Raw genomic sequence first — 26856 nt, forward strand, 5'->3', positions numbered from 1 at the left:
TTACAAAGAGGGTCAGAGGGGGGGCGCTGGAACCCGGGGCCTACTTACCATCGAGCTTTTGAGGACCACGGTCAATGGCACCAGAGCAGCGCCTGCAGCTCATGGTGACGTTGACTTGTAGACTTGCTAGACATGGTGGATAGTTGGTTGGTGTCGAAGGCTTCTGTGGTCTTTTGCGAGGAAGATATGGGAGCTGACGAGGCGGGGGTGCGAGGGGTGGTGGAGAAAGGAGTCGTTGTATGTTGTCGTGCTTGTTGGCTCACGGGTTTATAAGCGTGGTCGGAGTTTCCGCAAAGCGCGCGTTTTCTGAGACGATGTGGACTAACGACGCCCTCGCTTCCATGCTATGGTCCCGTCAGCTCATTGCTGACCTGTCACTGGCATGGGCATCACTCTGAAACCATTGTAGTTTGGGTAAATGCAACGCCCCTCTCCATGCTCCATGTGGAGAGGCGCGTGGTGATCGCAGAGCGTCAGGTCCAGGCGTGCAGTCCAGTCGCACCCTGGCAGACGTCACCGCCCGACCGAAGACGTCCCGCTTCCTTTCGTGAGCCGCAACAGTGGTAAACAACCTCCAGCCTGGCAGGCCTTACCTTGCCCAAACGCCGCAGAATGGCTTCGTGCGTCCTCCCTTTGACCAACACATTGATAGCGCGACTGATCTTTACCCAGAAACATGCTCCACCTGCCATTCCGGCGCTCGCACGCTGTGACCTTGTCCGACTCGATCAAGCAGTACATTTCTAGCAAGTATGACCAGCATCCGGACATGTTCACGGCCGACCTCGACGCCATCGATTCGTTGCGATCCAGCGCCATCAATTCTATAGAGCCTCATGCGAGCGGGGTCAGGAAACTGCAGGCCTATGCCGCCCAGCTGGTTTGGATAGGCGGAAAATTTCCTGTAGATGTATGTGGGCTCTACCCTCGTCCAATCCTCCAAGGCTTACGGTAATTCAGATTGGTGTCGAGTTCATGTGGTATCCTGCCCTAGGCTACAACACACAACGGCCAAGTATAATGACGCGCAGCGGTTGAATCTTAGCAGTGCTGATTCCGCGAGAATAGCATCCGAGAACAATATCCGCTTCGAATTGGCCAACATCCTATTCAATCTCGCTGCCATGTACTCACAGCTCGCCACCTCCACCAACCGAACTACCTCTGACGGCCTCAAGCTGGCCTGCAACTATTTTTGCGTATCCGCAGGAGTCCTCTCACACCTCAAAACCACCGTTATACCCGATCTGCGGACAGCACCACCCGAAGATATGGATACTATGACATTGGAAAGCCTTGAACATCTCATGTTGGCGCAAGCGCAAGAATGCTTCTGGCAGAAAGCTGTGAAGGACGGCCTCAAGGACGCTTCGATATCAAAGCTGGCGGCCAAAGTATCAGACCTATACGTCGCTTCCGGGGACTGGGGAATCAAGTCGAATGCTATAAGCAGCGAATGGATACATCACACGACAGCGAAGCACCACCACTTTGCAGCGGCGGCACAATTTAGGGCAGCGCTTGATTGCCTCGAAAAGCGAAAATATGGCGAAGAAGTGGCAAGATTACGAGACAGCCTAAACTGCGCGAATGAGGCGCTCAAAGAAGCCCGTTATATAAGTAAAGCGGTCCAAGCTGATTTGAACGGCCTCAGAAACAGAGTGTCGGAGGACTTGAAGCGCGCAGAAAAGGATAACGACATGATCTATCTTTGTATGTCCATCCTTGGCTTGCGCAGAGAACTGGCCAATTGACCAGCTTTACTAGTGCCTGTGCCCCCAAAGTCCGAGCTCAAGACTCTTGACCGAGCGAGCATGGTAGCGGCCAGAGTTCCCAAGGAAGTTTCCGACCCCTTGTCGATGCTCGGGGATAATGGTGAGCTTGGACGGCCACTGTTTTCCAAATTGGTGCCGTACTCCGTGCACGTCGCTGCAAGCATCTATGCCGACCGCCGGGACCGTTTGGTAAACAAGACAATAGAAGAGCTGGAAGATCTCACGGCACGGATACACGAGTACGTCAAGGCTGCACTGCCACAACTATCGAGGCTGAGCTAACGATTTGCAGGGTCCTAAAGTCCCTCCACCTCCCAGGGTCTCTGCAGGCGCTGGAGAAGCCCCTGGGCTTACCGCCGGGACTTGTGTCACATGCAGAGGAAATCCGCCAACAAGGTGGCCTTGACCGCATCTACCGGTCCATCGACGAGACGGAAGGATTGAAAGAGTCAGACCGCGCCGTCTATCAAGAAGGCGTAGATCTACTGAGGAGCGAAGCCGCCGAGGATGAGCGCGCTCGCCGAAAGTACGGGACAGACCGCTGGACACGCGCTCCGTCCGCAGAGGCGGCCAAGAAGCTCTATGCTCAACTTAGCGAGATTGAAGGCTATCTGAACAGCGCGGCCAATAGCGATGGCATCGTGCAGGGCAAGGTCAAGGAAAACGAATCCTTGATACGGCTGCTGAGCGGCACGGACCGGGATCTGGAATCGTTTGTTCCAAGCAGTCGACGGGTGACCATGACGGCGGAAGTGGAGCGGGAGGCGAGTAAGCTGCGAGGATGCCTGAATGAAGTGGCGCGGTTTGAGAGCCGGCGGAAGAAGAAGACTGAGGCTTTGAAGGCCAGGGCCAAGCAAGACGACATAAGTAAGCCTAGTCCCTGCTGCAACACCAACATTGGCTCTCGGCAATATGCTGACATTATACGTACAGCACCTTCGCTTCTCTTCGAGACTGCCCGTCTCGAGAGAGCATACCCTATGCAGCCCATTGAAGCAATCCAATTCGAGGGCCTCTTCAGCGCACATCTTGAAGAAAACTGGAACCCCGAAACAAGCGAGCTTCTCTCCTCCGAGTCCCAGCTTCAGTCGACACTAGTATCACGCCTAACAGCAGCCAATGCTGCCTTCAACGCCGCACGCGCGCCCAGCACCAACAAGTCATCCTCAGACCGTGAGGCGGCGCTGCAGAAGCTGGAGAACGCCTACTTCAAATACAAGGAGGTCATTTCTAATCTCGACGTAGGGCGCAAGTTCTACAACGACCTGGCCAAGGTGGTGGGCCGGTTCCGCGAGGACGCGCGCGCCTTTGCATATGCGCGCCGCGCCGAGGCAGCGAGCGGCGAGCGCGACATTGTCGAGGGCATGGAGGGCCTCGTGATCCGCGAGGAGGGCCGACGGCGCGAGGAGCAGCTCAAGGGCGAGCGCGAAAGGCAGGTCCGAGCGAGCATGCTTGCCGGGCAGCCCGTCCCGTCGTCGTTCGATGCCGCCGGCGGAGATGCAGCCTCTTCTCCGCAACAGCAGCAGCAGCAGCAGCAGCAGCCGCTCGGTAGCGGGACGGCGACGCCTCTGCCCGCTCCAACACCCACTCGCGCCAGCTTCGTCGAGGGCGTGCAGGCGGGCGCTGCTGGCCCCTCGACCAACGGCATGTGGTCGCCGGACATGGGCATCCGCTTCGGTGGGCCCCCTGCAGGCGGCGCCGCGACAGCACCGCAGCAGTCGTCCGGGGCAGAAGCACAGCACCGGACGTGGGATCCAAGCATGGGACTCAAGTTCGGGTGAGGAGATGACGGGGTACTTTTGTGCTTTCGTGCGAAGAGCTCTTTGATGAGGGCAGTCGCACGCGGGGCAGATTCATGTCCGGCGTTGGTGGTCCCAAGGGGTGGCGGTGCTGGCTGATGATATCCATCCATCGTACTGCGGGGCCCGTTTTCACACTACGGCCGGCGTCGACACTGACTACCACCGCCACAAAGGGTCCCTTTTACCGCTGCTGCCGTCCTATCATCTTTCTCTCACTACGCACGTCTGGACATGACGGGGTTAGCGCATTTCGTGTGCGCCTTAGTGGTGCCCCTAGACTTCTTTTTCATTCTGCCTCTTTTCATCCGTTGCTAATCCTCTCACATTCATACCATTGGACTTTTGAGTGAGCAAAGCAGAGTCAGCATCTCCCCCTTCTTCCTAGCTGCAGTACGAAATGTCGAGAATGGGCCGTCAATGATGTTAGCGTGGAGACGAGAATAAGAGGAAGGGTCAACGGCAGGCAAGGGATGCATTAGTGCGCTAGAGCAGCAACGACGTCCTGAAAACAGGGCAGAGGGTTCAACGAATCAGGATCTCAGATGATGGTTATGTCTTCTGGCAAAACGATGAACCGACATGGAGGTGCAAAAGTAGGAAAGCGTAGTAAATGGAAGAGGCTTAGATGGTATCGTGCGGCATTTTCCCTCCAAAGAAGTGTTTCCTGAGATTGGAATGAAGATAATGATGAACGGACAAGAAGAAGAAGAAGAAGAAGAAGAAGAAGAAGTGGATCACCCGGGGATTGCAGGGCGTTGGCATCCATAGAGAAAGAAAGGAGCAACGTGTGGGTAAAGACCATGACGATGATGACCCTCACTACAACGATAGCATCATTAGGTATGTAGGAGAGTGAGACAGGGCTCGGTCGAGGAGTCAGTCAGGTTGACGGACCGGACTTCAAGGGACGGAGAGACTGAGGCACCACAGTACGGTCGGTGGTAGGTAGGTGGGTAAGTGAGGCGCAGGCACGCACGCACGCAAGCAAGCAAGCCCCCCCGCCCCCTTCCTCTCCGGCGGGACGATGATGCCACTGGAGCGCCCCGTGTGGCTGTGTGACGGTGCGAGGCAAGGAACGGGGACGGTTCAACGTCTTGTCGGGAACGCCAACGCAGTTCTGACCCAGACTATGCGCGAGTTGCCGGATTTTATTTCGGGGGGTTTTATTTATTTATTTTTTTTCAATTTTTTTTTTTTATGCTGCACCATTGCTTTTTTTGGTTTCGGGATTGGTCTCGCCGGCCAAAAAAAGATGCCATGCACTGGCGCGCGCGTATGACGGGAGAGCATTGGCTCAATTGGGCAACTGAATCTGATGGTCGCAAAGATAGGATGTCACGGAATGGCAATGGGCCGATTATTGCGTCAATGCATCATCGAGTACGCACGTCGTGGTCCCTTGAAGAGCTGAAAGCGCCGAGTCAGGACGAGATGTCGATGCGGGTAGCGGGCGGGAGGTTGAAAGGAAGAGAGGACAAGGGTGGTAGCGGCTTGGCCTCTTGGTTAAATGTCTGCCTGGAGGTACGTATAGTTTCGACGACGAGGACGCGTCAGCGCCAGGCGTTGGCATTTGGAATCGAGTGCCGTTTAGTTTGAGAGGCATCCATGGACTAGCCGGCCGGTGTCGAGAGTGAGGTGAATAACCGGCGCATGGTGAGGCGGGTTCTATAGCATGTACTCGTGCAGACAGTGTTTGCTTTATGATGTAATTGCGAGAAAAACGCCCAAGGCATCAAATTCCAATTGCATCTCACGTGGGGCAGCAAGGCTGAAACCAACGACTTTGGGCGGCGCACTACTAGATATTCCCGCAGAATCCACAGGCACAGGCACAGGCACAGGCACAACGACAGACTGCTAAGAATAGCATGCTGCAACGGCGACGATCACCCGCGCGAACCAAGTGTTTGATGATGAAGATGAAGCTGGAGATGGGTGAATTGTGCCTTGAACTCTGCCCTGGGCTCGCTTGGTCACCATGTGGCAGTGCAGCGGCGGCACGACCAATCGACATCAAAATCTGGAAAGAGAGCAATAGCCGACGAGTCAAAGTCCCAATACGTGTTTCAACTTGAGCATCTCCTCGGTCGCTCAGCTCTGCACTATGACCGAGTCTGTATGTAAAGCTACATGTACCTACCTTAGTAGCACCATACGAGAGTTGCGCGCAAAACAGAGCCAGTGGAGCCGGCCCGTGCCCGCCACCAGCCACTGCCCTTGCCCTCCTACGCCCGCCGTTTGTCAGAAAGACTCTTGAACACGCCGCTCTCTCTCTCTCTCTCTCTCTCTCTCTCTCTCTCTCTCTCTCTGTCTCTTCTCCAGCATCATAGCCGTCATCACCACCACGACAACCACCACCACCACCACCACCACCACCAACCAACCCCTTCAAGCGTTGGCTGCACCTGCCTACCCGCCCGCCGAAGCTATCGACTACTTATCCTCCACATATCCGCCACTGGCTGCACCACTACCTGGGGCCCGCTCGGCCTAATTCACCGTCCGCGCGCCGCACTTAGTACTCGGCGGCCCCCACCGCCAACCGCGCCCTCTACCTCTTCTTTCGCAAATCTCTCTCCGCAAATCGCAATTCCTGTTGTCCGGCTATATTTGGCCCCTCTCGTGTGCCCTCCAGGACCTCGTCGCACACAAGGCTTCGCTGCCTTAAAGTCGCCTGCGCTGACTGACCTACCGCCGTCCCGCTCCCACCCTCTCAGCTGCTGCGCCCCCCGGGCTGAGTCGCGAGGCCAACTTCTCACCACCGACATCAACCAAGCCTCGACTCCGCTGTCCTCCGCTCCCCCCCCCCCCCCCCCCCCCCCCCCCCCCCCCCCCGGCCCAGTTGTCGCAAGCCCGGCCTGTCGCGTGCCTGTGCCTGCCCTGCGCACCGCTCCTCCCGCTCTCCGCCCAATCCGATTCCTCCATGTTATGGTCTGAGCCCATCAGCCAACTCAAAGACCTCCACCACATCCCTCCCACCCATCATGGACGCCCACCAGCGCGGCCGCTCGCCCTCGCAGGGTCACCACCCTCATATAAGTCAGAACAACTCCCCTTCGCCACACGCCGGTTATCAAAACGTCACCGGTCTTGGCCTCGACGGCGCTTCGTTGGTGCCTGATTTCAACCACTCTACATCCTTTGATCACTCGAATAACCCCTCGTTCGATCTGTCTCCCAACTACCTGTCGCCCGCTCAGTCGCAGTACCCTCAGCAGCCGGACATCGCGAACCACAACTTTCTTCAAGGTCTGCCATCCAACGCGACAAGCCCTCAGTTCGGACCCCAGACCAACATCTATCCCCGGGACAATACCGCCTTAGGGAACAACGCTGCGGACAACGAGGGATTCGGTGCGCAAGGCTTTCAGAACAACGGATTAGGGCCCCAATCAATCGATCCTTCCATCCTCCTTGACAGCCAGATCAGCGGCCAACAATTGCATGACCAGTCCATTGATCCAACCAATCTTATGAACCATATGTCTACCGCGGCGCACTCTCCCACTCCTCCTCACCTGCTCCAGGGCGACATGCGCCACTCTAGCAACAGCCCACACGCATCTCCCAGCATCAATCAGGGCGCATTCACTCCGTCGGGCCACTCGCGGCAACAATCGCTAGATCCGAGCGCGGCCTTTGGGCACAGTCACAATGAGTGGAATGGCATGCAGTTTAGAGGCCATCGGAGAGCGCCCTCGGACACCTATTCGGACGTGTCGTCCTCTGCCCAGCCGTCGCCCTACCTCGGCAACGCCGACGGCTTCGACGACAGCAACGCGTCGCCGTTGCTTGGAGCGCAACAAGATCCCATGTTTCAGGACGTCCTCAATTTTGGCCAATTTTCTCTTTCAGACAACCAGGCCGGCATCAGCCCAGGACATAGCCCAGCCATCTCGCCGCGTCTCATGCCCCAGCAGCAGCAACTTCCTCCTTTCACAGCGTCCAACAACTACGGACTGGCACCCATCATGAACAATCGCAGCGACGGCATGGACATGTTTCCCGGAGCAGGCCAGGAGCCGTTCCCGGCACTGAGCAATGATCACGCCCCCGACTACGGCGCTTCGGACCAAATGTCTCCGCCAGAAATCAACATTGATTTTGCGCCACCGTCGAGACAACAGAGCTTCGAACCGCCCAAACCCGAGGACTCTTCCAACGCATTGAGCCCACCTGACCGTAGTGAGTAACTCCAAGGCTCTTGGTAGGCCAGTCTAATGGTGAATAGATCGCTCCCGCAATCGCATGCGCGCAAAATCCGATCCATTTAGCAGCGCCAGCATGCGCGCCGGGCAACCCGCAAGCCCGCCATCCGACGCATCCTCGCTGCATCCCGATGCTGCGAAACTATCTGTCTCCCGCCCGTCAACTCCCGGTGGCGTAGGGAAAACATCACGCCGATCTTCAACTTCCAGCATCCCGCATCGCGACTACATGCTTGGCCTCGCTGATCCGAATCGTCCGAATCCAGCGCATCCCGCGTCCACGGCATCAAGTCCTGGAGGTCACAGCGAAACTGCTACTGCTGCCACTGGTTCTAAGCGCACCCAGAAACACCCGGCTACATTCCAATGCTCGCTGTGCCCCAAGAGGTTTACCCGCGCCTACAATCTTCGCTCTCACTTGCGTACTCACACCGATGAGCGCCCATTCGTCTGCAGCGTTTGTGGCAAGGCTTTTGCTCGCCAACACGATCGCAAGCGACACGAGGGCTTGCACAGTGGCGAGAAGAAGTTTGTCTGCCGAGGCGTGCTCAAGGACGGCAATTCTTGGGGATGCTCACGTCGCTTTGCTCGCGCAGATGCTCTTGGTCGACACTTTAGGAGCGAGGCAGGACGCGTGTGCATTAGGCCGCTTCTAGAAGAAGAAGCGGCAGAAAAGGGCTGGGACATTCCGGGTTTGTCTGGCCAGGCCCAGCACCAGCACCAAACAGGCATGGAGCACTTCAATCCCATGATGCAGCCTGGACAGCCACAGGGCCTGGGCATGATGATGCCCCAGCACCCGCAAGGTTCGCCGTTTGATCCGCTAGGCCAGCAGCCGGGCTTGGGCGTCACTCATGGTGGCCCTATGATGGGCTTCACGCTTCCACAATCGCTGCTCCAGCAATATCCAGCTTTGGCCGGAATACAATGGGATGCGCTACCCCCGAGCAACAATGACGACAACATTGATGACGATGCCATCAGTGGACGGAGTAGCTTTGACGCACAAAGCTCTGGTGGCGATATGTACGACGACAACAGCTGGCGCACCGAACAAACGCTCAGCGATTACGATGGACGAGGTGGATGAGCTAGTACCTCTAGCACGGACTTGATCGACTTACTGCCGTCCGTCCATGCAGCCAGAAACAGTGCGTACCTGGCAGACGCACAAATGATCGCCGTGGGGGCGGCTATGAAATGATGCGGCGCCCAGCCCACTCACCGCCCGCTCAAACGTCAACATCAAGCCCCAGACACTTTGCCATGCGTCATGTGTCTGCGGATGAGACGAGCCGTCCCCTTGCGGCTTCCGCTCTGGCACTTACTTGGACATTGTCAGACAGAGCCTTGGGCCTCTCTTCACAGCTTCTTTTCGCCTTGATCCTATCCTGTTGCTTGCACGCGTCACGACTTCTTCTTCTTCTTCTCTTCTGTGGTGTGCCACTTTGGCTTTCTTCACTTTTGCCCTTTCGCTCTCCTTGCTTGTTGAAAGAGATACCACATCTTGCTTTAGCCTAAAGTGCTGCTGGTTCGTCTCGTTCTTTGTTTTCCCATTTGCCTTGGATGGATTGGCTATTTATCTGGCTCACCGGTCCCTTCCTCCTCTCTCACCTTCTACCCAGGGTCGACTCTGGCGTCTGACATGACCATGGCCGTTGCTTCGTATGGAGCTTCCTCGAGAAGGGTGGTCGTGGAGAGGACCAGATTTGTCAAAAACAATCGAGGCCAAACAACATCATTCTTCGGCGACTCCATGGTCAGGTACTCACACTTGACTGCTTGTCCGTCCCTCTTGATCTTTTTCCCTCTCCTTTGCTTTGTCATCTCATGAATTTCTTCCCCTTCATATATATACTCTACCCGGAATGTCGCCCTATCAATGGCAAAAAGAGACGCCATGTCATTGTGGTCGTTTGAACCAGCTACCATATAATCCCCTCCTGTTGTGTGTGACTTGATAGACCATTGTTTCTCTTACCGTAGTGTTGGCTGTTTGCTTGCTTGTCATCTCGCTGTGTTCTTCTACTGCTTCGACCTTTCACAAGTTTCGCAAATCATCGTTTCTCAAATCTCAATGTTGGCGAATATTCCCTCGTTGCTATTGAATTGCGTCTCGCGCTTTGGGCATCTCCTCCTTTTGCCTGGCGATGAGCCGGCTCGCATCATCGGAGAACATGAATCCTCCGCCGCAAGGAGCGGCCGTCTCATGCGAAAGAGGAGCGGGGAGGAAGCTACAACCAGCTGGCTGGGCTGCTGCTGCTGCTGCTCTCCTCTTCCCTCTAGACCATACAACCCTTCATTCCCACCTTTCCCCTCTTCTCTTCTCTTTTTTCTTTTTTCATTTTTTGGCAGGCAGGCAGGCAGGTCTCTCCGGCGCGCAAACAAACAATTCATAGACGGGCAAGACGAGTGATGCTGAGATGGAGATTGGATTTGATACGTTGGGTAAAAGGAACAAGGGATATGAAGCATTGAGTACATGTGTGGATGGTTTGGTCGGGTAAGAGCGCTAGCAGGCGTTGGGTCATCGGGTGGACCCTGTCGATATCATAAATAGACGAATGAATTGACGGGTAACGATTTTGGGTTGTTCTGTCTAATGGTACAGACAGTGCCATGATATTAGTAGATCACGTACATGATGTTTGCAACACTCGTGTCATGTATGCATGACAATGTCGCCCGTCACTCGCCTACTTTGCAAGATAAAGACAAGCTCCTTCTTTCCCCCCCCCTTTGACCATCATTCATTGCTTTGTCACTGTGAACCGAAGCCAACAAATGTTTCCCCGACCACAATGACCACAAATGGCCTCACTCCAGTCGCCTACCCCACCGGAAGGAACAGGCAGAACGCTAGAGTCCAAAAAGATGGGATCTTGCCGTCCAGGTAGGGGGAAACGTTTGACCGATTCGAGTCTCATCCAGCGAGCGGCACGGCACGCACACTTCACCCTATACGCCGAGTGCTCGATTGACTTGGTCTCGATGGATAGGGGTACATAGTCGTCTTTTTCTTTTTCTTTTTTTTTTCCCCTTCTCCACTGCTCTATCCATGCACTTTGTAGTTCTCGTCAACGCGAAAAAAAAAAAAAAAAAATTGGCCTCGATTCAGAGCGCGCCTGAATCTCTCTTACCCCTCTTGTTACCTGCGTGCGATGAGGGCCTGGGTTTCTGTCTAACCATGTGGACTCCATTTGACAGGATCGAGCGCTTCTCTCGTACGTTTAGACGACACCCTCCCTCCCCCTCGTCCCACACCATAGGCTTCGACGCTCGAGCGCTGCGATTAGTCAGTCAGTCAGTCAGACCTTTTGAGTCTGGTCTCGTATGCACCTACCGCAAAACTACTTCTGCCTTGTACGTTGACGCCGCGGGTTCTAATGGAGGCGGATCATGGCGAAAAGTCGTGCCTTTGAGCGGAAATTGTTACAATCGCTCATCATGATTGTTCACCTTGATGGTTCTCCAGAATGTGAGAAAGTGGCAATGGATGATGGCTGCCTACGCGTGATTGTGGTAGTAATTGAATTCTAGCTGGTAGTGAATAACTTTCTCCATGTAGTGAAAGACTTTCATGGCAACAGGATCTGTCCTCGTGGTAATGTAAAGTCTTGAGGACGGCTGACTGCAATCGTAGACTTGTTTAAATTCTCGTGGTGCTGAGTTTGAGGTCATAGGCAAGTGAATGGGAGACGACGAGGAGATCCAGAATGGGAGCTGGCGTCTGGCTAGGACTTGAGCAAGATGTCTTCGTTAGACATGGCCTAAGTGTGTTGGAAATGGATACGCACAAACATGAAAGGGTTTAAAGTGCCCATGCATCAGTGACAGAGTACGATTGCACGCCATGCATGCGCCGACTAGATAAAAGGAAACGCCATCCCAAGTGCTTTTGACAAACCCCAAACAAATCCCACAACTAAACAAACGCCTCTTTTACATCGTCTCCTACAGCTTGAAGCCGCCGACACCACGTGCGCCCTGCTGCGCCTCCTTGACCTTCTTGCCTTCGACATCCGTCATCTCGCCCTTCCTGCCAATGACCTTGACGCCGCCCTTCTTCAAGTTGCTCACCACCTCCCTGCGGTCCTTGGCGCTCTTGCTCTCGTTCTTCTTCGCACCCTGCGCGCCCGCTGAGCCCGCCTTCTTGGCGCGCTCCTTGTCGCGCCTGCGCCGACGCAGTTTCTCCTCGCGCGTCATCTCCTCTCTGGCGACGGGCATACCGCCCTTTGTCACGACCTCGCCCTGGACGCGCTCCTCGCCCGGCGCGTACACCTCCTGCGGCGCGAGCGCCGTACTGCCACCAATGTCGCCGCCAGCCGACAGCCGCGCGTCCTCCATGCTGATGGTCGGCGCGTCGGTGCGGATCTCGAGGCTCGCCGTCGCTGGTTTGGGTTTGTGGTGCCACGACGACAGCGCGTCGAGCTTGGCCGACACGTCGCGCCACAGCGCCGCGATGCCCGCGTGCTCCTTCTTGAGCTTCTCGTCCCGCGGGTCCACGTAGTTCGGGTCGTTCGCCCGCAGCGCGTCGTCCTCATACTCTTCGGCCAGGCTCTTTTGCGGCTTTGTGTCGTCCAGCTCGAACCGCCCCCGCCGCGTGCTCGGCCCCGTAGCCAGGTCGTCGGGCCGCCGGCGAATCACTTCGTCAAACTCGCGCGCCAGGATGCGCCGTTTGATGAGGGCTTCAATGTCTTCACTCACTTCAGCTGTAATGACCGGAACTGGCTTGCCCGTGCGCTCAAAGTCAAGCTCTTCTTCCAGCAGCGAGTTCATGGGCCGGTCCGCCGCCTTAGCCTCACCGGACAGCGTCCATTGCCTCTTGGCGACATTTTGTGCTTCCAGGCGGCGAATCTCCTCCTGAAGCTTGGCTTGGCGGCGTTCGTGGGTAGATTTGCGTGACTTGGGATCAGCAGAGTCGACGGAACTGAGATCCGAGGCGTCGCTGTCGGCGTCGGATTCGTCAAACAAGTCGCGGTGGGCCGCGGCCATGTTGCGTTCGACGTCCTCGTCCTGCGGTGCTTCGGGTTTCTTGTAGCCTTCAGGGAAGTTGTGCGGATTGGGACGGCCCTTTTTCTTCTTGCTGGCCTTTTTCGCAGGGGGCGCGAAAAAGTCACCGTACATGATGTTGTTGGCATTGCCCATATCCAAACCGTCCATATAGCCTTCCTCAAGTATGTCGTCATCCATGCCGTCGTCGCTTGCACCCTCTGGTGCGTTGAGATCCACGTTGCCGAATGTGGGGCCATCTTCTTCATCTTCGCTGCTCTCGTCGCCATCGGCCTGGTCGACCTTTTTGGAAGCCCTGGCAACCAAAGAATCGGGGTTGAGTGGATCCTCGCCCCAGTTGATGTCCTCCTCCTCTTCATCCTCTGCGTCGTCCGCACCGCGTCGATCTTGTTGTTCAAGAAGATCAGACTGACGATTAAAGTCGTCGATGGAGAAGAAGCCGTCATTCAAGCCGTTCGGGTCGGGTACGTATTCCTCGGCAGGTTCGTCCTCTCCTGAGTCAACGTCCTCGTTGTCAAAGTCGTCACGTTCCATGTCTACATCTTCTTCCTCTGAGCCCTCGTTTTCCGTGTGGTAGGTTTGTTCGACATCGCCTTCCTCATCAGATACATCTTCTCCATCATATTCCCAATCTACGCCCTCTTCTCCCAATTCGCTCATGGCCGTTTCCTCCTCTTCTTCGTCGTCCGAAGAACCGACTTCGAACCCATCAGCGCCAAAGCGAACAGACTTGATGTCATCTTTTTCGGTGTATCCGTCGAGGTCATCCCGGGGCAAGACGTCGGGCAGGTCACGCTCCACCTCAGCCCTGGTGGCATCAAGGACCCTCTTGGATTGCTCCCAAATCTGTTGTACGCCAAATCCATCCAGGTGCACCTTTTTCAGGTGCAAGACGGGGCCATCCTCGTCGTCGGCTTCGCCTCTTTTCCGTTTCTTGCGAGCCTCCTGCCGACGTTTGGACTGGGTTTCGCTCACACCTGAAGCCAGCGGATCGAGCAAATGCTTCGCGAGAGAGAGGGTGGCATTGTGTAGGACAGAAGTTGGCTGTAGAAAATCGTGCGGGGATGCAGAAAGCGCGGCGACCAGGGCCTGGGCGGCGGCCGAGTTTGCGTCTGAGACGGGCGGATGCGCTGATTGGGCGGAGAGAGTGTGCGAGGAGCTGGAGCCGGTGGGCGAGAAGGATATGGTGGCCATGATGGTGCGCTGAGCCACGCGCCGTCGTAGTGGATGTGCTGCTGAGATTCGGGTGGGCGTTGCGCGTCGAAAAATTTAGGGCGGATGCCAAGGCGGCGGGCGGAGAGCGGAACACAACGCGGAATCCCGCGCCCCCGACATCTTGCGCCGACGCGTCTCATTGGCTGGACTTTGCGACCACTATTAAGCCGCCTCTGCCCGGTTGGCAGCAAGATAAAAGTACCAAAAAGTACGAGAAAAGAGATGCCACAAGAATCAACACCTCGTTCTAGACATGGGTGGGTCTCACAGTCAACGTTCCAAGGGAGTACTTGTTTCGTCATGGATACTACACATACGAAAACCGAGCCCTGCGAGCCCTATTGACCCTTGGACAGCAGACTGCATTAGCGGCCAGCCGGCGGCCGGTCAAGACTTACAACGGTCTCATGGATGATTCGCAAAAGGGCAGTAGCTCACGCGACACCATCTCTGATCGACAGAGAACGACAACGCTTCATGACGTTGGTCAAGCCGTGGTTGCTGCTAGGCTGTGCCGCCTCTTGGTTAAGGCGGCCGCCTATAGTGAGGGGCTCATGCGCGGGAAGCAGACATTGTTCCCCGCCTTGTTCTTGGGCACTTGTAGTGATTTGACCAGGCATCCATACTATACCGCAAACCGGCGATATGACTTCTGGGGACTGCGCATGACGGAATTGGGATGGACACTCACATGCGTACAGGCTGTGCCTCTCGCGTTGAATGCAGTGGAGCATTCTCCACCAGCCACCTGCCGTTGGTTGCAGCCGCCTCATATGCAACGGCAAGATGATTTCGCATGGTCCACAACTAATGCAATCGGCCGGGTCAACGCGCCATTGCCGGACCCGACGTTGAATGGTTTGCAGGTAAAGAGGGGCCAAGCGAGGCGGCGCAGCAAGCTCCAGTCGAATTGGGAGACGTGCAGGGCGGAAGACGACACACGGCGGCGATGGTCGCGGTGGGCAGAGAGATCGAGGTCGATTTAGTCCGAAGATGCGGCGCTTTCCATGGAGGTTTTGAGAAGAGGGCGTGGTGTAGGAGAAAACCAAGCTTTGATAAGCCGGGATGTGAGCTCAGGGTCAAAGGAGCGAGCATGCGCGGAAGCGGCACTGGAAAAGTTTTGCATGGAAAGAGACAGACGGAGCCGGTGAGGAGAAGGCCGGAGAAAGTGAGCGAAGGCGTGAAGAGAATAGCTTCCTGCTGCGGTGCCGTCAGAAGGATGATGAAGACTGGAGTGGACGGACATAGGGATATGTGGTCGATGCACCATGGCCGATGATGGCGCTTGACGGAAGCGGTAGGTGGACACGCGACCTTTTGGAGCCGGTGGAGTCGAGTCGGTACATGTCCGAGTCCACCTGCACTCACTCCTCGCAGCCCCAGGCGACATATTTCTTCTTCACGGCGATGAGAAATGGATCGGAGTGTGTCAGGGCAAAACGAAGGGCAGCTTAGTCGTAGCGACACGGCCAGGGGACGACGGCGCGCATCCTGAGCGAGTTGGAATTCCTGGCCAACAGATTGATGGATTGATCTCTCTGGAAACTCTGGGCCAGACCCTGCATTGGCTGGTGGGCGCGATCCTCCGGCGGCGTCATTGGCTTGGGCCGGTCTTGGGCTCGACGGCCGGGGAGAATGCGCAAAAGTCAAAAAGTCATCGTCGGGCACGGCCTCTCCACGACGACGACAGCACGCTGGAGAATCCGTTGTCGACGCCAAGACGCTGTTTAGCTCCACCATCGATACCCCCGTCTGTCGTCTGCAACCACGCACAGAAATCACAGCTCGTGTCAATCCAGTCGTATTACATCCGCCCTCTCCCCCCCCTCCCGCCGCCGCGTCCACCGTGGCCGTTCTGCTGCAGCTTCAATTTGATCCTTATGCTCGACCCTTCGCTCCTCCCTCGCCTTCCACCCATCCATACCCTTCCTGTACTCTACTCCTGCTCGTCCCGTCTCAATCCACCGCAGCTCCCCTTCCCCTCTCCCTCTCCCCATATCACCCACATCTAGCTGAAGCATGAAGTACGGTGAGACGCTCCGCCAGAGATCAATCCCTCACTGGGGTCCTTGTATGTTTTGTTCCTTCTGATTCGCCCATGACGTCGCCGCTAACCGTCGCAGACAACATCGACTACGACGACATCAAACATCTCATCAAGGAGCACACCACCCCCGGCTCCGGAAAAGCCGTAGCCATCCCTGGCCAAAGTCACCAGCATGATGACGAGTTTGAGGAGCAGCTATTCGCCGTGCTTGCCCAAGAGCACCGCCGCATCGATTTATTCGTCAAGAGCAAGTCGGGTGAAATCGAGCGTCGTCTGAGTGAGTGCATGCCATGCGGGCACCTGCCGCAATTACCTTGACGCTGACCATGCATACATAGATCACATCACCAAGCAGATTGACCAAAACGTGCTCAGAGAACAGGCGTCGGCTTCGGATGCACGCCTGTCAGCGCACCGGCGGCAAAAGTACGGACGAATCGAGAGCGACGTTCTAAAGTGAGTTTTTTTTTTTTTTTATTTTTCTCTCTCTGATTGAATCATTGCTTCGGATTTCGTTGAGCCTGGGAGCTAATGCGCATGCAATGTAGGGCTGGCGAGGAGATTCGCTCGTTGGCCAGATTCGTCGGCGCGCAACGGCTCGGGTTCGCCAAGCTGCTCAAGAAATACCGAAAGTGGACTGGCTCCGACTCGCTGGGCTCGCGTTTCAAACATCAAGTCCTTAACCAGCCCGCCACCTTTTCTCAGACCGACCTGTCGCCTCTGCTCAACTACTGGACCGACTCGTTGCACGCCGTGCGCGACGCTTATCAGGCCGCCGAGAAACGCGAATCGCCCAGAATCGCCGTCAGCGACATGGATCCTTCCGTAAAGCACCTCGCCGACATTCCCAAAAAGATCCACGCCGCTGCCGAGTCCGCCTCCGAAGTCGATCTCGACGCCTCGTTGGCGACGCTGCCCCTCGGTCAATCCGGCGCGAGGGCCTCGTATTGGGTGCACCCCGAACAGGTTGTTGAGATTCAGGTCTTGCTGCTGCAAACGCTGCGACTCTTCAACGGCAAGGTCCGGACTTCGTCGCGCGCCTCGCCTTTTGAGACTCCAAAGCGCCGCAATTCCAACGAGCGGCTTGACAGTCTCGCCGACAATGAGAGAACCGACGAATTCGGCGTTTTGTTCCTTGACGATGCCGAGAGGTATGCACGTCAACGCAGTGCTACGACCGTGGTGGAGACGGAAGAGACCCCTGGCAAGCCCGCTGCAAGGGTCCTCGGGAGGGCGCACTGGAACTCCAGTGGAGAGGCCTCTATCGTCATCACCAATGAGGTTGACGCCAATGCGGGTGCGTCAACGTGCCTTGCCAAGATGAAGCGCAAGCACCTCCCCGTCTTTCTGCATCTTGACCGGCCATTCCATTCCCGCACTCAATCCGGCCTCGAGACCATTTCAGAGAACGACGCTCAGCCTGACGCTACAAGCTCGAGCTCCAGCCCGGTGGATGACTTGCGTGCATGGCTGCAGTCACACCGCGAAGTCAGACCAGTGGCAGGATACTGTTCAAAGCGGAGCCGCTTTGTTGGGCTGGAAAATGATTCTGAGCACGGAATCTGGGCGACGCTCGACACAGATGTCTACATGAAGCCTGGGCTCCTGCCCGAGCTCGCCGACAGCGAGTGGGCCCAGAAAGTCAGAAGCGACAGTCAGCCCTTCCCATTTGCAGTTCTCACTGTCCGCACTGAAGGTGTTCAAGCCAACAACATCATCAAAGCTCTTGACAATAGCCACCTTGTGAGTCGCCTGACACCAACAAAGCCCGTTCTTTATTTTGGCTGACAAAGAATAGACTGAGCGCGTCAGGGGCTTTTCCATGGAAGCCCACACCATCTGGACGTGTTGCAAACCTTCTCTTATGCAGCCACCATATTGGGTAAGTCAGGTGCATTCTGTTACAGATTTGCGCGCTCATCGCCATCAGCTGCCAATGCTCAACCGCGACATTCGCAAATTACCCGAAAAGGTTCCGCGTCAACATTCTCGCCGCGGTAGCGCTATTCCTATTGACTCGAGCACGTCGCGTCAAACATCAATCTCCAATTCCTCGGTCACTGACGGACAGACGAGTCGATTCATGACCTTGAATAGTGAATCCTCAGCGACCTCGTACAGCGAAGCCGACTCGCCTCTGAAAAAGCCCAAAAAAGCCAACCCAGACGCCTTGCGCGAATTTGCCGCCATCCAGTCGGCAGGTGGTTCAGCCAATGTCAACTCCCAAGGCTATTGGAACGAGTACGACGACCCAGAAGATGGTGACGACGCGAACGCATACGTCATCTACGTTGACCCATTTGCTTCGCCCAAGATACCTGGGCAGGAGACGTTGAGCAAACTCTTTACACGCATCAAGAATAGCTTCCGCGGCCGCCGAGCTTCTTCTCAGGACTCCCTTCTCTCTGCAAACGCCAACAGTGTGGAAGACTCCGACGAAGCCGACCTTTCCCCCATCTCAACCCGCGACTACGGTACACTCCCCACTCCCGCCACTTCCTCCAAGCCCCGTCAGCCTGAACTTAAAACCACGGCAAACTCGTCTTGGAACAAGTCTGCTGCCAGACTCCTCGACATTTTCCGTCCATCCTCCAGGGATGCGTCAGCCAACGGATCATTCCACTGGAACTACCGCCCAAGCTCGTCTGATTCTGCGCGACAGCCCCTCATCGGATCACAGCCCTCGGACCTGCATGAATTGCTTGCCGACCTCGAACTGCGTCGCCAGGAGCGCGAGACCACAAAGTTGCGCCTTTGCGCCTTGGCGCTTACGGCTGCTGTCGTCGTTTTGGCGATCACATGGACTCTGGCAGCCACGAGCCGTCGCAAGCTGCGGCGAGAAGTGGACGGTGTCGTGGTTGTTGGAACAGTGGCCAGCTTAGTCTTTACTGGTGTGGGTGTCCTCTGTGCACTGTCAAAGAAGCAAAATCCGGGCATCATCTGGAGTGTGCTCTTATCGTTGGTCGTCGCAGCTGTGTGCCTGGCGGATGGTGGGTTGTTGGTCTGGCTGTTGAATTAAGCAGCCACACAAACAGTCGGAATCGACGGGCACGAGCGAACCGCCATTTGCGCCGCGGAAACGACCTGTTGCACTCACAAGGGCCGACAAACACCACTTACATTCATCACATCAATCATCGCACTGTACATGTCAGGACAGCATAGCCTCCACTTCGCGTACACAGTATACCACATGCCCCACCATCAGTTGTACATGGCTGCAGCGCACACGGCACAACTCTACGACGTAAAAAAAAAAAAAAGCGCGTCGTTCCTGTTTTGCCGCGGTACAGCAGAGCACAGCGTCTTGGCCTTCTTCAAACCAGCGCCACCTGGTACATCCTGCTTTCTTTTTTTCCCTGTCTCTCTTGGTTGCTCGAATCGTCCGTTTTTAGGCGTTTTATACCACTTATCGCGAATATTCTTTTTTTGCTTTCTAAATGCGTCGTCCCACTCGGCTGTCTCCCGGTCTTTGGCATCGGGATACCGTTGGAAATGCGAGATGCGGAACATGGCCAACGGGAGTTGCGAATGGAATGGGTTGGATCGGATTGGGGTGGTTTGGAGACTGGTATGAGTGCTGCGACAAAGGAATGGGATGACGGCGAAAGACACTTTGCCTACGCAATGTTTGTCTCGAGGAAGAGGAAAGGGGTTTGCTTTGGAGTGAACCGTTGGAGCATCAATAGCAGTAGCAGCAACAATACAACATTTTACCATGAAAGACACAGCTTCTGACTTTCGCACAGTTCTAAAATTTTCTGGAAAAGACGCCTTGGGGCAAATTACCTACCTACATGTGGATTGGCTACCGCACCCCTGCCCTCGTCAATGCGAGACTCCCCTCGCTCCCTCCCGCCCCTTGCCCCTACCCCCCGTCCGCGTCCGTTTTTTACCAGCCGTACCGATGATGGGCAAAGTCAACCCAACCGTGGGTACGACCGGCCGCTCGGTTCCCGACGCGCATGCTTTCTTCTCAACGGTTGACCGGTAAGTAATTAGTCTCTCTGGCAGGTGCTGGTGATGGTGCCTGAGGCATCAAGGCATGGAAATTCTTTTTTTTTTTTTTTTTTTTTTTTGGGGGGGGGGGGGGGGGGGGGGGTAAATAAGGAAGCATAGTACTGTTGCTGGATTGGCTGATTGATGATTGATTTCTGGTTCAATGACTGAGACCGGGACTTCTGGCAAGTGAAACAAAGACATGCTGAGCACATGAATCGGCGAATATCACACCTACTCCCACTGCACCCTCTCTCCTCTCTTTCTCTACCCCCACGGCTCGGTCATTCACTCTCTCACTCACCCACTCGCACATGCATAACCCACGGCAACCCTTGGCAACCCTTGGCAACCCTTTCCGTCCTGGTGAAACGTGCTCACTCCTCCCCTCGGTATCCAGACAGGCAGGCATTAGGTAGGTAGGTAGTTGACTTCCGGCCGGACCTGATACCGGGCGGGCGACAGACAGACAGACAGACGGCATGTACCGGATGGGTACCAGCCGCCCGGCTGGCTGTCTCCCGACGTGCTGGAGACTGTGTAGGCACCTAACTATGTGACTGAGCGTCCGGCCGGTCTTGAATCGGGGAAGTCGATTGTGAGTGCTGAATGGCGAACGAACGGAGGAGGGACAGCGCCGGAATGGAAGCGGAGGAGAGGATTGGAGGACGTTTGGATGGTGGGTCTAGTTTCGTTGTTGGTGATGTGTGATGGGTTGAGAGACTTTCAATCTCACCTTCGCCCTGGCGATGGTATTGAGTAGTTTACATACTACCTACCTAACCTGCGCTACGCGCCAACGGCGCAAACGCGTGGATGTTGAAGTCTTTCGCTCGGCTTTGCTGGCCCCCTCCATCTTCACGCTGTGGACAGGCACGTACTCAAAAACACATGCATGTATCCATCCGCTGCGTTGCGTTGCGTTGCGTTGCGTTGCGGTACATTGCGTCCAGCCCACGCGCACAAGCTCCCAAGAAGCGCGCACCCGACGCAGTCATCAGCTGTGGCAGGTGGGCGGGCAAGCTGCTGTACGTCTCCGGCGACGCCGACGCCCGACGCTGTGCACGCACACACGCAGAGCTGGAGTACAGAGGGGGATGGGGGCAACATGTACAGTGCTTGCCACGTACATACATACGCAGACAGGCCGGTGGGTGCGTCGTGATGGTGGTGGTGGTGTCAGTGCAGCATCTACCTACATGTACCAGCATCTGACTCTACCCTGGTACCTAGTCTGCATGAAGAACTTTTTGTCATCGGAATATCTGCCTGCCTCCCTGCTTGCTTGCTTGCCTGCCTGCAGATGCGATGTGTCGCCAAACGCATTCATTCATCCATCCACCAACCTACGGCAGCCATTGGCGCTATGCACCAGCCAATCAGGCGGGCTGGCCATCTGAGCACGCAGCAAGGCCAAGGCCCAGTCCCAGGCGGCGGTGACTGAGCGCCAGAATACCGGGTACGAGGCAAAGGCTATCGGCGTCTGCTGGCGGCGCGGGCAGCGGCAGTATCAGTGGTGGATGGAAGTGTTGGGGACCTGCTTACCGGTAAGGGCGTGAGCGAGCTAGAGCGTTTTGGGGTTATGCGATGCGGGGTTGGGATGGGTTGTGGTAAGGCAGGTACTGCAGGCAGATATGGGGACGGACTACTGGGGGAGAATCGGGTGGCTGAGGTAAGGCGGGCCGCCAAGGTTGACGGGGGGTGTTCTTTTTGGCGTCTGCCAAGTCGCAAAGTCTGTTGGTGAGGCGGCTACTAGGCGGCTACTCATGTGACGGCTGGATGTCTCTCTTGAAGCGGTGGGAATAGGCGAATATGGCGGTATGGCGGTGGTCGGGAGGCGATGGCGCGGAAAGCTGTCTTCAAAGAGGAATTGGACCATGGAACATGAAGGTCTTGGAAAGACATGCAAGACTGGAGTGAGCATTATGAGCGTCTTGCACTCGAATTTGATATGAAGTCGTGGATGCTAACAGCACCATGATGGTCAAGATTCGCTGTCGTGTGCTTCGTCGTCGATTCATGGCTCTACGTCAGAAAGGGTTGAGTCAATAGATCGGCGAGCAGAGCCCTCGGTGCACAAGATGAGACCAAGGATGATTGGCACTCTTCGGTGCTCCCCCTTGTGCACGCCCCACGTAATGACAGACCGTCAAAGTCGCCTGTCTAGGTACTCTGGGCAGCACACAGACACAGTTGGACCTTGCTGAGAGAACGCATGGGCAACTGACTTCCGTGAAAGAGCACTTAGATGAGAGGTCGACTTGCAGAGGGCAACGTGTGACGTTGGACAAAGTTTCAGCAGAACCAATAGATCTGATGGTCCGCTGGGGAGCGGAGCCGGATTGCTGTGCGGACTCTACAGTCCAATCAGTGTCCGAGTAGAACGAATCACTGGAGAGGATCCATGCCTCTCGTAGACTGGAGGAAAAGAACTTTGAAGCAATTTGACGTGACAGCAACCCAGAAGTGTCACGTCCTTTGCATCTTGAGAAATTGGGAGTATTCAAGCTCTCGCGGACCGAGACAGGGAGCAGTCGAGCGGACGTGTGTACCCGTCGTTGGGGCAACGCTTCCGCGCGTCAAAACAAACGCCTGCCATTCTCTTCCCCACCTCGACCACACCCTGCAACCACTTCACACGCGCGCCGAATCAATGCTACGACGACCAGGCATTTGCCTGTGACGACGCGAACCATCATCAGTCTTCACCTGAACAACGCGACCCTTACGAGCGCCACGCGACAGCCCTGGCCAAACCTTCGGCGCAATTTCCAACCTCTCACCTAACCACCGCCGGCCAATCCCGACACAGCGACGACCCCTAAACGCCCTGCTGAGCGTCGGAGACACGCCCGCCACACCCGCTGCGCAAAACAGCGAAAGCTACATCCCATCCCGCCAGAGCTGCGTTGACCCGGCTACATCCAACGATACCAAACAAACGCTCCCAAGATGCCGCGCATCACCCGCGCCGCTGCCCGTGCTCAAGAGCAGCAGCAGTCCACGGCTGCCGACGATGCGCAACCCCAGACCAACGACAACCAAAACATTGATGCGCACGAATCGGATACTGAAGACATGCGAGAACCTCTGAATCCCGTTGCCGGCAATACGAAAAGAGGGCGGGGCAGGCCAAAGAAGGTGGCAGAGCCTGAGGAGCAACTGGATGCTCCACAAGCGGGCACAGAGGCGCAGACTGCCGATGAGGAAGAGGAGGTCGCCGCGACAAAGCTTGCGCCCAAGAGAACCAGGTCCACAAGGGGAAGAAAGAAGGCTCCGGAACCGGAGCCGGAAGCTCAGCATGAGGAAGCACACGATGAAGAGTTTGAGGCTTGGGGAGGCGGAGATACTGAGCCCGAGTCTGTCGAGGAAGAGCCCGTGGCCGTGCCAACACCTGCGCCAACAAGGGCCAGATCCACGCGCAGTACAAAAGCAACTGAGCAGAAACCCGAGTTGGAGCAAGACGCGGAAGTAGAACCCGAGGCAGAGACGGAGCAGGCGCCAGCTGCGGCAGAGACGGAGCAGGCGCCAGCTGCGGCTGAGACGGAGCAGGCGCCAGCTGCGGCTGAGACGGGCCTCACGAGGACCAGGTCCACCAGAAAGACCAAAGGAAAAGAGACCGAGGCTGCTGCAGAGGCCGAATACGACCACGCTTCTGAGGACGGTGAAAAGCTTCAAGAGTTGAGCATCGAGCCTGAAGCCAAGAGCAATGCACCCAAGAGATCCAAATCTACGAGGGGAAAGAAAAAAGCGGACTCTGAAACCGAAACACTGGTCGAGCCGGCATCGGGAGCAGCCATCACCCAGGACGAAATCGCAGAGGAAGAGAGTGCGAGCAAGACTGGAAAGACTCCCGCAAAAAGGCCCAGGGCTGCAAGCAAAAAGATTACTGTACCAGATGAAGAGCACATCGAGATTGACGAGCCAGTGGTGGCTCAGGGAGGCCCAGTTCCAGAAGCCGAGGAGAGTGCAGAGGCAGAGGCACAGTTCCAACCTGAACCAGAGGTTTCAAAATCTGCCGGAGCCGTTGAACCCGTTGCGGGGACCGTTTTGTTGTCCGAACGAGAAGTACCTCCCAAAACGCCGTCTCGAGCACGGTCGACGAAAAAGCAAACCGCGAAAGTTGAGCAAGAGGTCGTCCCTCGCACGACCCGCAAGACGAGGCGCCAACAGGCTGAAGCTGAACAGGAAGAGCAAGAGATGCTGCTCGAAGAGGCACAAGTTCATCACCCAATTGTGGAGACGAAGCTCGTGCCCGACAATGTTGATCAGAAGCCAGAGGATCCCGCTGCCATGGAAGTGCAAGATGCGCAAGTTGACCAGCCGGCTGTTGAAGCGATTCCAGTCTTGAAGAACAATGGACCATCTGAGGAACAAGTCGAAGCACCTGCTCAATCTCTGGGTGAAAAACACGCCGATCAACAGGCGGAACCGCAAATCCAAAGCCAAGATGCTGTCGAACCGGGGGCAGCGAAGCAAGCTGAGTCAGAACTTCCTCACGTTGAAGAAAAGTCTGTAAAGGCCGGTGAAATTGGTGTCCAAGAAGATTTGGTCAAGCTGGAGGACCAAGTCACCGCACCGGAGAACGAAGTCATCGTGCAGTCCATCGAGTCGGACCGGGAACCACACAAAGAACCATCCCCGGAGCACAATGATTCGTCGAGCGACTCCGACTTAGACGACATAGCACGCCAGATTTTCGACGAGATGCAAAAGAGCCCTGTCAGGACAACGCTACAGGCGCCACCGCAGCCAGAGTCTTTCGACGACACTCCACTCGGACTTACTCAGTCCATCGACGCCCTTGACGCGATGGAGGAAGAGTTTGCAATGGTCGAGAAGAATTTGCACGATGCAGAAGCTGCAAAACAAGACCAGGCCCCTGCCAGTGTTCCGGATCTCGTAAAGAAGAGCACGACTGCAAAGCCGCGGCCCATTGCTATGCCACCTCCACCGAAGCCTGCGGCTGGTTCGCGTCCCTCTTCAGTCGCATCCAACAAACCTGCCGCAAGGAAGTCGATGGCTCCGTCAACCAAGCCGGCTGCTGGACCTGCAGCAAAGTCTACCATTCAGCGCTCCAACAGTGTGCGCAGTGGTGCTCAAACGAAAGAGCCTTTTGGGCCTACTAAGCCCAGGCAACCAGGCCAAGTCGTCGACTATCTGGCAATGAAGCGTCGACCAGTCTCGGTCTCCTTCCCTACGCCTCCGCCTCCTGCAAAATCCAGCAGAGCTCCAACCAGGCCGACGTTTGCTCTTCCTGGCGAAGAGGTGGCAGCCAAATTGAAGGCGCAAAAGGAAGAGCGCCTTAGGCGCGAGGCAGAGAAGGCACAGAGCAAAGGCGCCAGAAAGGAGCTGTCTGCTAAGGAGCTGGAAGAAAAGAAGAAGCGGGAGCTCAAGGCAAGGCCAGCGAGAACCGGAAGTGAAGGTGGTAGAAGGGATCAGCCAGCCAAAGAACCAGAAGAGAAGAAGAAACCAACCTTCAAAGCAAGGCCGGTTCCATCATTCGTCAAGAATCCATCCGCAGCGGGAATGGTGCGTCAGACGGCCTCTAGCAAAGCACGTCAAAGCCTAATGCAAGTCCGTACCGAGAGCGAAGAGCGTGAAACGAGCTCTTTGCAGTCAAGCACAAGCTCCACTGGCAATCCTCTCAAGCGCACCAACTCTATCATGGACCGTCCAAGCACCGGCCAGCGCCCGAGTGTGGCTACTGGTACTGGCGCAAAGCGCGTCGCCGCCATGCCCGTCCGTCCAAAGCAAGAGACTGAGCGTCCACGCCCATCTTCGGTGGCCAACCGGGCCTCTTCAAGCGCGAGTATTTCATCCAGCGTGTCGAGTGCGACGGCTAGAGCACTGAACTCGGCGACCAATCACGCTGCCAGTCTCAGTCCTGCGCCAGCAAATCGCGCTTCGCAGAAGCCGATGGCCAACGGCAACGCAAAACTGTCTGCGCCTTCCCGAGCAACCTCTTCTGCAAGCAACTCGACCTCGTCAGGCCCCAATCCTCCGCGGGCTTCATCCTTCACGTTCTCTCGACCTGGTCCTCCCAAGGCATCTGCTCCAGCACGCCCGGGACCCGTCGTTAAGTCGGACGTCACGGCCGCGGACAAGGCGGCGATGAAGAACAAGGCCAAGGAGATTTTCAACCGCGACAAGCTCGACCGCGCGCGTCAGGAGCAGGAGCGCAAGGAGAAGGAGGAGGCGGCGAGGAAGGCGAGGGCCGAGGCGGCGGAGAGGGGCCGCCAGGCTAGTCGGGCGTGGGCAGAGAAGATGATGGCGAAGAAGAAGGCGCCGGCTCAGGGGGAGCAGGCTGAGGCGTGAGTTTGATTGATTCTACTTGTTGTCTATGGACATGGCGTTGTAGCTATTTGGACTTGGGATTGGAATCTGGAAATGATTGGATGATTTGGGATTCTGTGTGTTTTGACTCGAAAAGCTGAGTAGTACAGCAAGAGATAGCATAGCAGTCCCATACCTCATGAGCAGGCTCCATTGATGCGGTATGTGAGGACTGTTCCGAAAGCGGTACATGTATTGAATCGGAGAGCAGCCTAGGGTTGAGGCGGGGAAGTGACGTCAAAGCGGCTTCGGAATCTGCCCGTGATGGATCCAATGGGCAGATTGGGCAGCAAGAGGGAAGGATCGCTAATCACAGTCAAGAAGTGGGTTCAGGTTTGTGAGAGTCTGACGCTGGGGGACGCGTTGCGCGTCAAGGCCAAGGAAGGTGCTTTAGCAGCGATGTCGGGCCCGGAAAATCAATCAACGGGCAAAACACGGGCACGGACCCCAGACGCGTCGAG

The 26856-nt window shown here is 56.3% G+C and overlaps 5 protein-coding genes across 5 annotated transcripts; 4 read left to right on the forward strand and 1 right to left on the reverse strand.

Moving 5' to 3' along the window:
- The first annotated feature begins 505 nt into the window (after positions 1 to 505).
- IWZ02DRAFT_149648 (BRO1-like domain-containing protein) lies at positions 506 to 3836 on the forward strand. The gene is made up of 7 exons (XM_066761907.1): positions 506 to 620; positions 673 to 910; positions 961 to 1015; positions 1069 to 1713; positions 1768 to 2014; positions 2068 to 2642; positions 2709 to 3836. The coding sequence occupies exons 1-7, from the start codon at positions 613 to 615 to the stop codon at positions 3554 to 3556; spliced, it is 2616 nt and encodes an 871-aa protein (XP_066617712.1). The 5' UTR covers positions 506 to 612; the 3' UTR covers positions 3557 to 3836.
- Positions 3837 to 6409: 2573 nt separating this feature from the next.
- On the forward strand, positions 6410 to 9153 carry IWZ02DRAFT_149705 (C2H2 type zinc finger domain-containing protein). Its single transcript, XM_066761908.1, has 2 exons — positions 6410 to 7762; positions 7809 to 9153. The coding sequence occupies exons 1-2, from the start codon at positions 6562 to 6564 to the stop codon at positions 8873 to 8875; spliced, it is 2268 nt and encodes a 755-aa protein (XP_066617713.1). The 5' UTR covers positions 6410 to 6561; the 3' UTR covers positions 8876 to 9153.
- Positions 9154 to 11559: 2406 nt separating this feature from the next.
- On the reverse strand, positions 11560 to 14043 carry IWZ02DRAFT_465137 (U3 small nucleolar ribonucleoprotein complex, subunit Mpp10). Its single transcript, XM_066768441.1, has one exon. The coding sequence runs from the start codon at positions 13990 to 13992 to the stop codon at positions 11740 to 11742; it is 2253 nt and encodes a 750-aa protein (XP_066617714.1). The 5' UTR covers positions 13993 to 14043; the 3' UTR covers positions 11560 to 11739.
- Positions 14044 to 15706: 1663 nt separating this feature from the next.
- IWZ02DRAFT_149737 (uncharacterized protein) lies at positions 15707 to 19190 on the forward strand. Its single transcript, XM_066761909.1, has 5 exons — positions 15707 to 16337; positions 16399 to 16516; positions 16609 to 17803; positions 17859 to 17942; positions 17991 to 19190. The coding sequence occupies exons 1-5, from the start codon at positions 16112 to 16114 to the stop codon at positions 19077 to 19079; spliced, it is 2712 nt and encodes a 903-aa protein (XP_066617715.1). The 5' UTR covers positions 15707 to 16111; the 3' UTR covers positions 19080 to 19190.
- A 3379-nt stretch (positions 19191 to 22569) lies between these two features.
- Positions 22570 to 26856, forward strand: IWZ02DRAFT_465146 (uncharacterized protein). The gene has a single exon (XM_066768442.1). The coding sequence runs from the start codon at positions 23012 to 23014 to the stop codon at positions 26375 to 26377; it is 3366 nt and encodes a 1121-aa protein (XP_066617716.1). The 5' UTR covers positions 22570 to 23011; the 3' UTR covers positions 26378 to 26856.

This window comes from Phyllosticta citriasiana (assembly GCF_038021145.1).
Source record: "Phyllosticta citriasiana strain CBS 120426 chromosome Unknown IWZ02scaffold_21, whole genome shotgun sequence".
NCBI classification, from domain to species: domain Eukaryota; kingdom Fungi; phylum Ascomycota; class Dothideomycetes; order Botryosphaeriales; family Phyllostictaceae; genus Phyllosticta; species Phyllosticta citriasiana.

What these genes read in the sequence shown, in the direction of transcription:
- IWZ02DRAFT_149648 (XM_066761907.1), top strand. An exon ending in CTCACGGCACGGATACACGA is followed by an intron (nt 2,015 to 2,067) that starts GTACGTCAAGGC and finishes AACGATTTGCAG; the next exon opens with GGTCCTAAAGTCCCTCCACC. An exon ending in GGCCAAGCAAGACGACATAA is followed by an intron (nt 2,643 to 2,708) that starts GTAAGCCTAGTC and finishes TTATACGTACAG; the next exon opens with CACCTTCGCTTCTCTTCGAG.
- IWZ02DRAFT_149705 (XM_066761908.1), top strand. Translation starts at nt 6,562, where the DNA reads ATGGACGCCCACCAGCGCGGCCGCTCGCCCTCGCAGGGTCACCACCCT. An exon ending in ATTGAGCCCACCTGACCGTA is followed by an intron (nt 7,763 to 7,808) that starts GTGAGTAACTCC and finishes AATGGTGAATAG; the next exon opens with ATCGCTCCCGCAATCGCATG.
- IWZ02DRAFT_465137 (XM_066768441.1), bottom strand. Translation starts at nt 13,992, where the DNA reads ATGGCCACCATATCCTTCTCGCCCACCGGCTCCAGCTCCTCGCACACT.
- IWZ02DRAFT_149737 (XM_066761909.1), top strand. Translation starts at nt 16,112, where the DNA reads ATGACGTCGCCGCTAACCGTCGCAGACAACATCGACTACGACGACATC. An exon ending in TGAAATCGAGCGTCGTCTGA is followed by an intron (nt 16,338 to 16,398) that starts GTGAGTGCATGC and finishes ATGCATACATAG; the next exon opens with ATCACATCACCAAGCAGATT. An exon ending in ATCGAGAGCGACGTTCTAAA is followed by an intron (nt 16,517 to 16,608) that starts GTGAGTTTTTTT and finishes CATGCAATGTAG; the next exon opens with GGCTGGCGAGGAGATTCGCT.
- IWZ02DRAFT_465146 (XM_066768442.1), top strand. Translation starts at nt 23,012, where the DNA reads ATGCCGCGCATCACCCGCGCCGCTGCCCGTGCTCAAGAGCAGCAGCAG.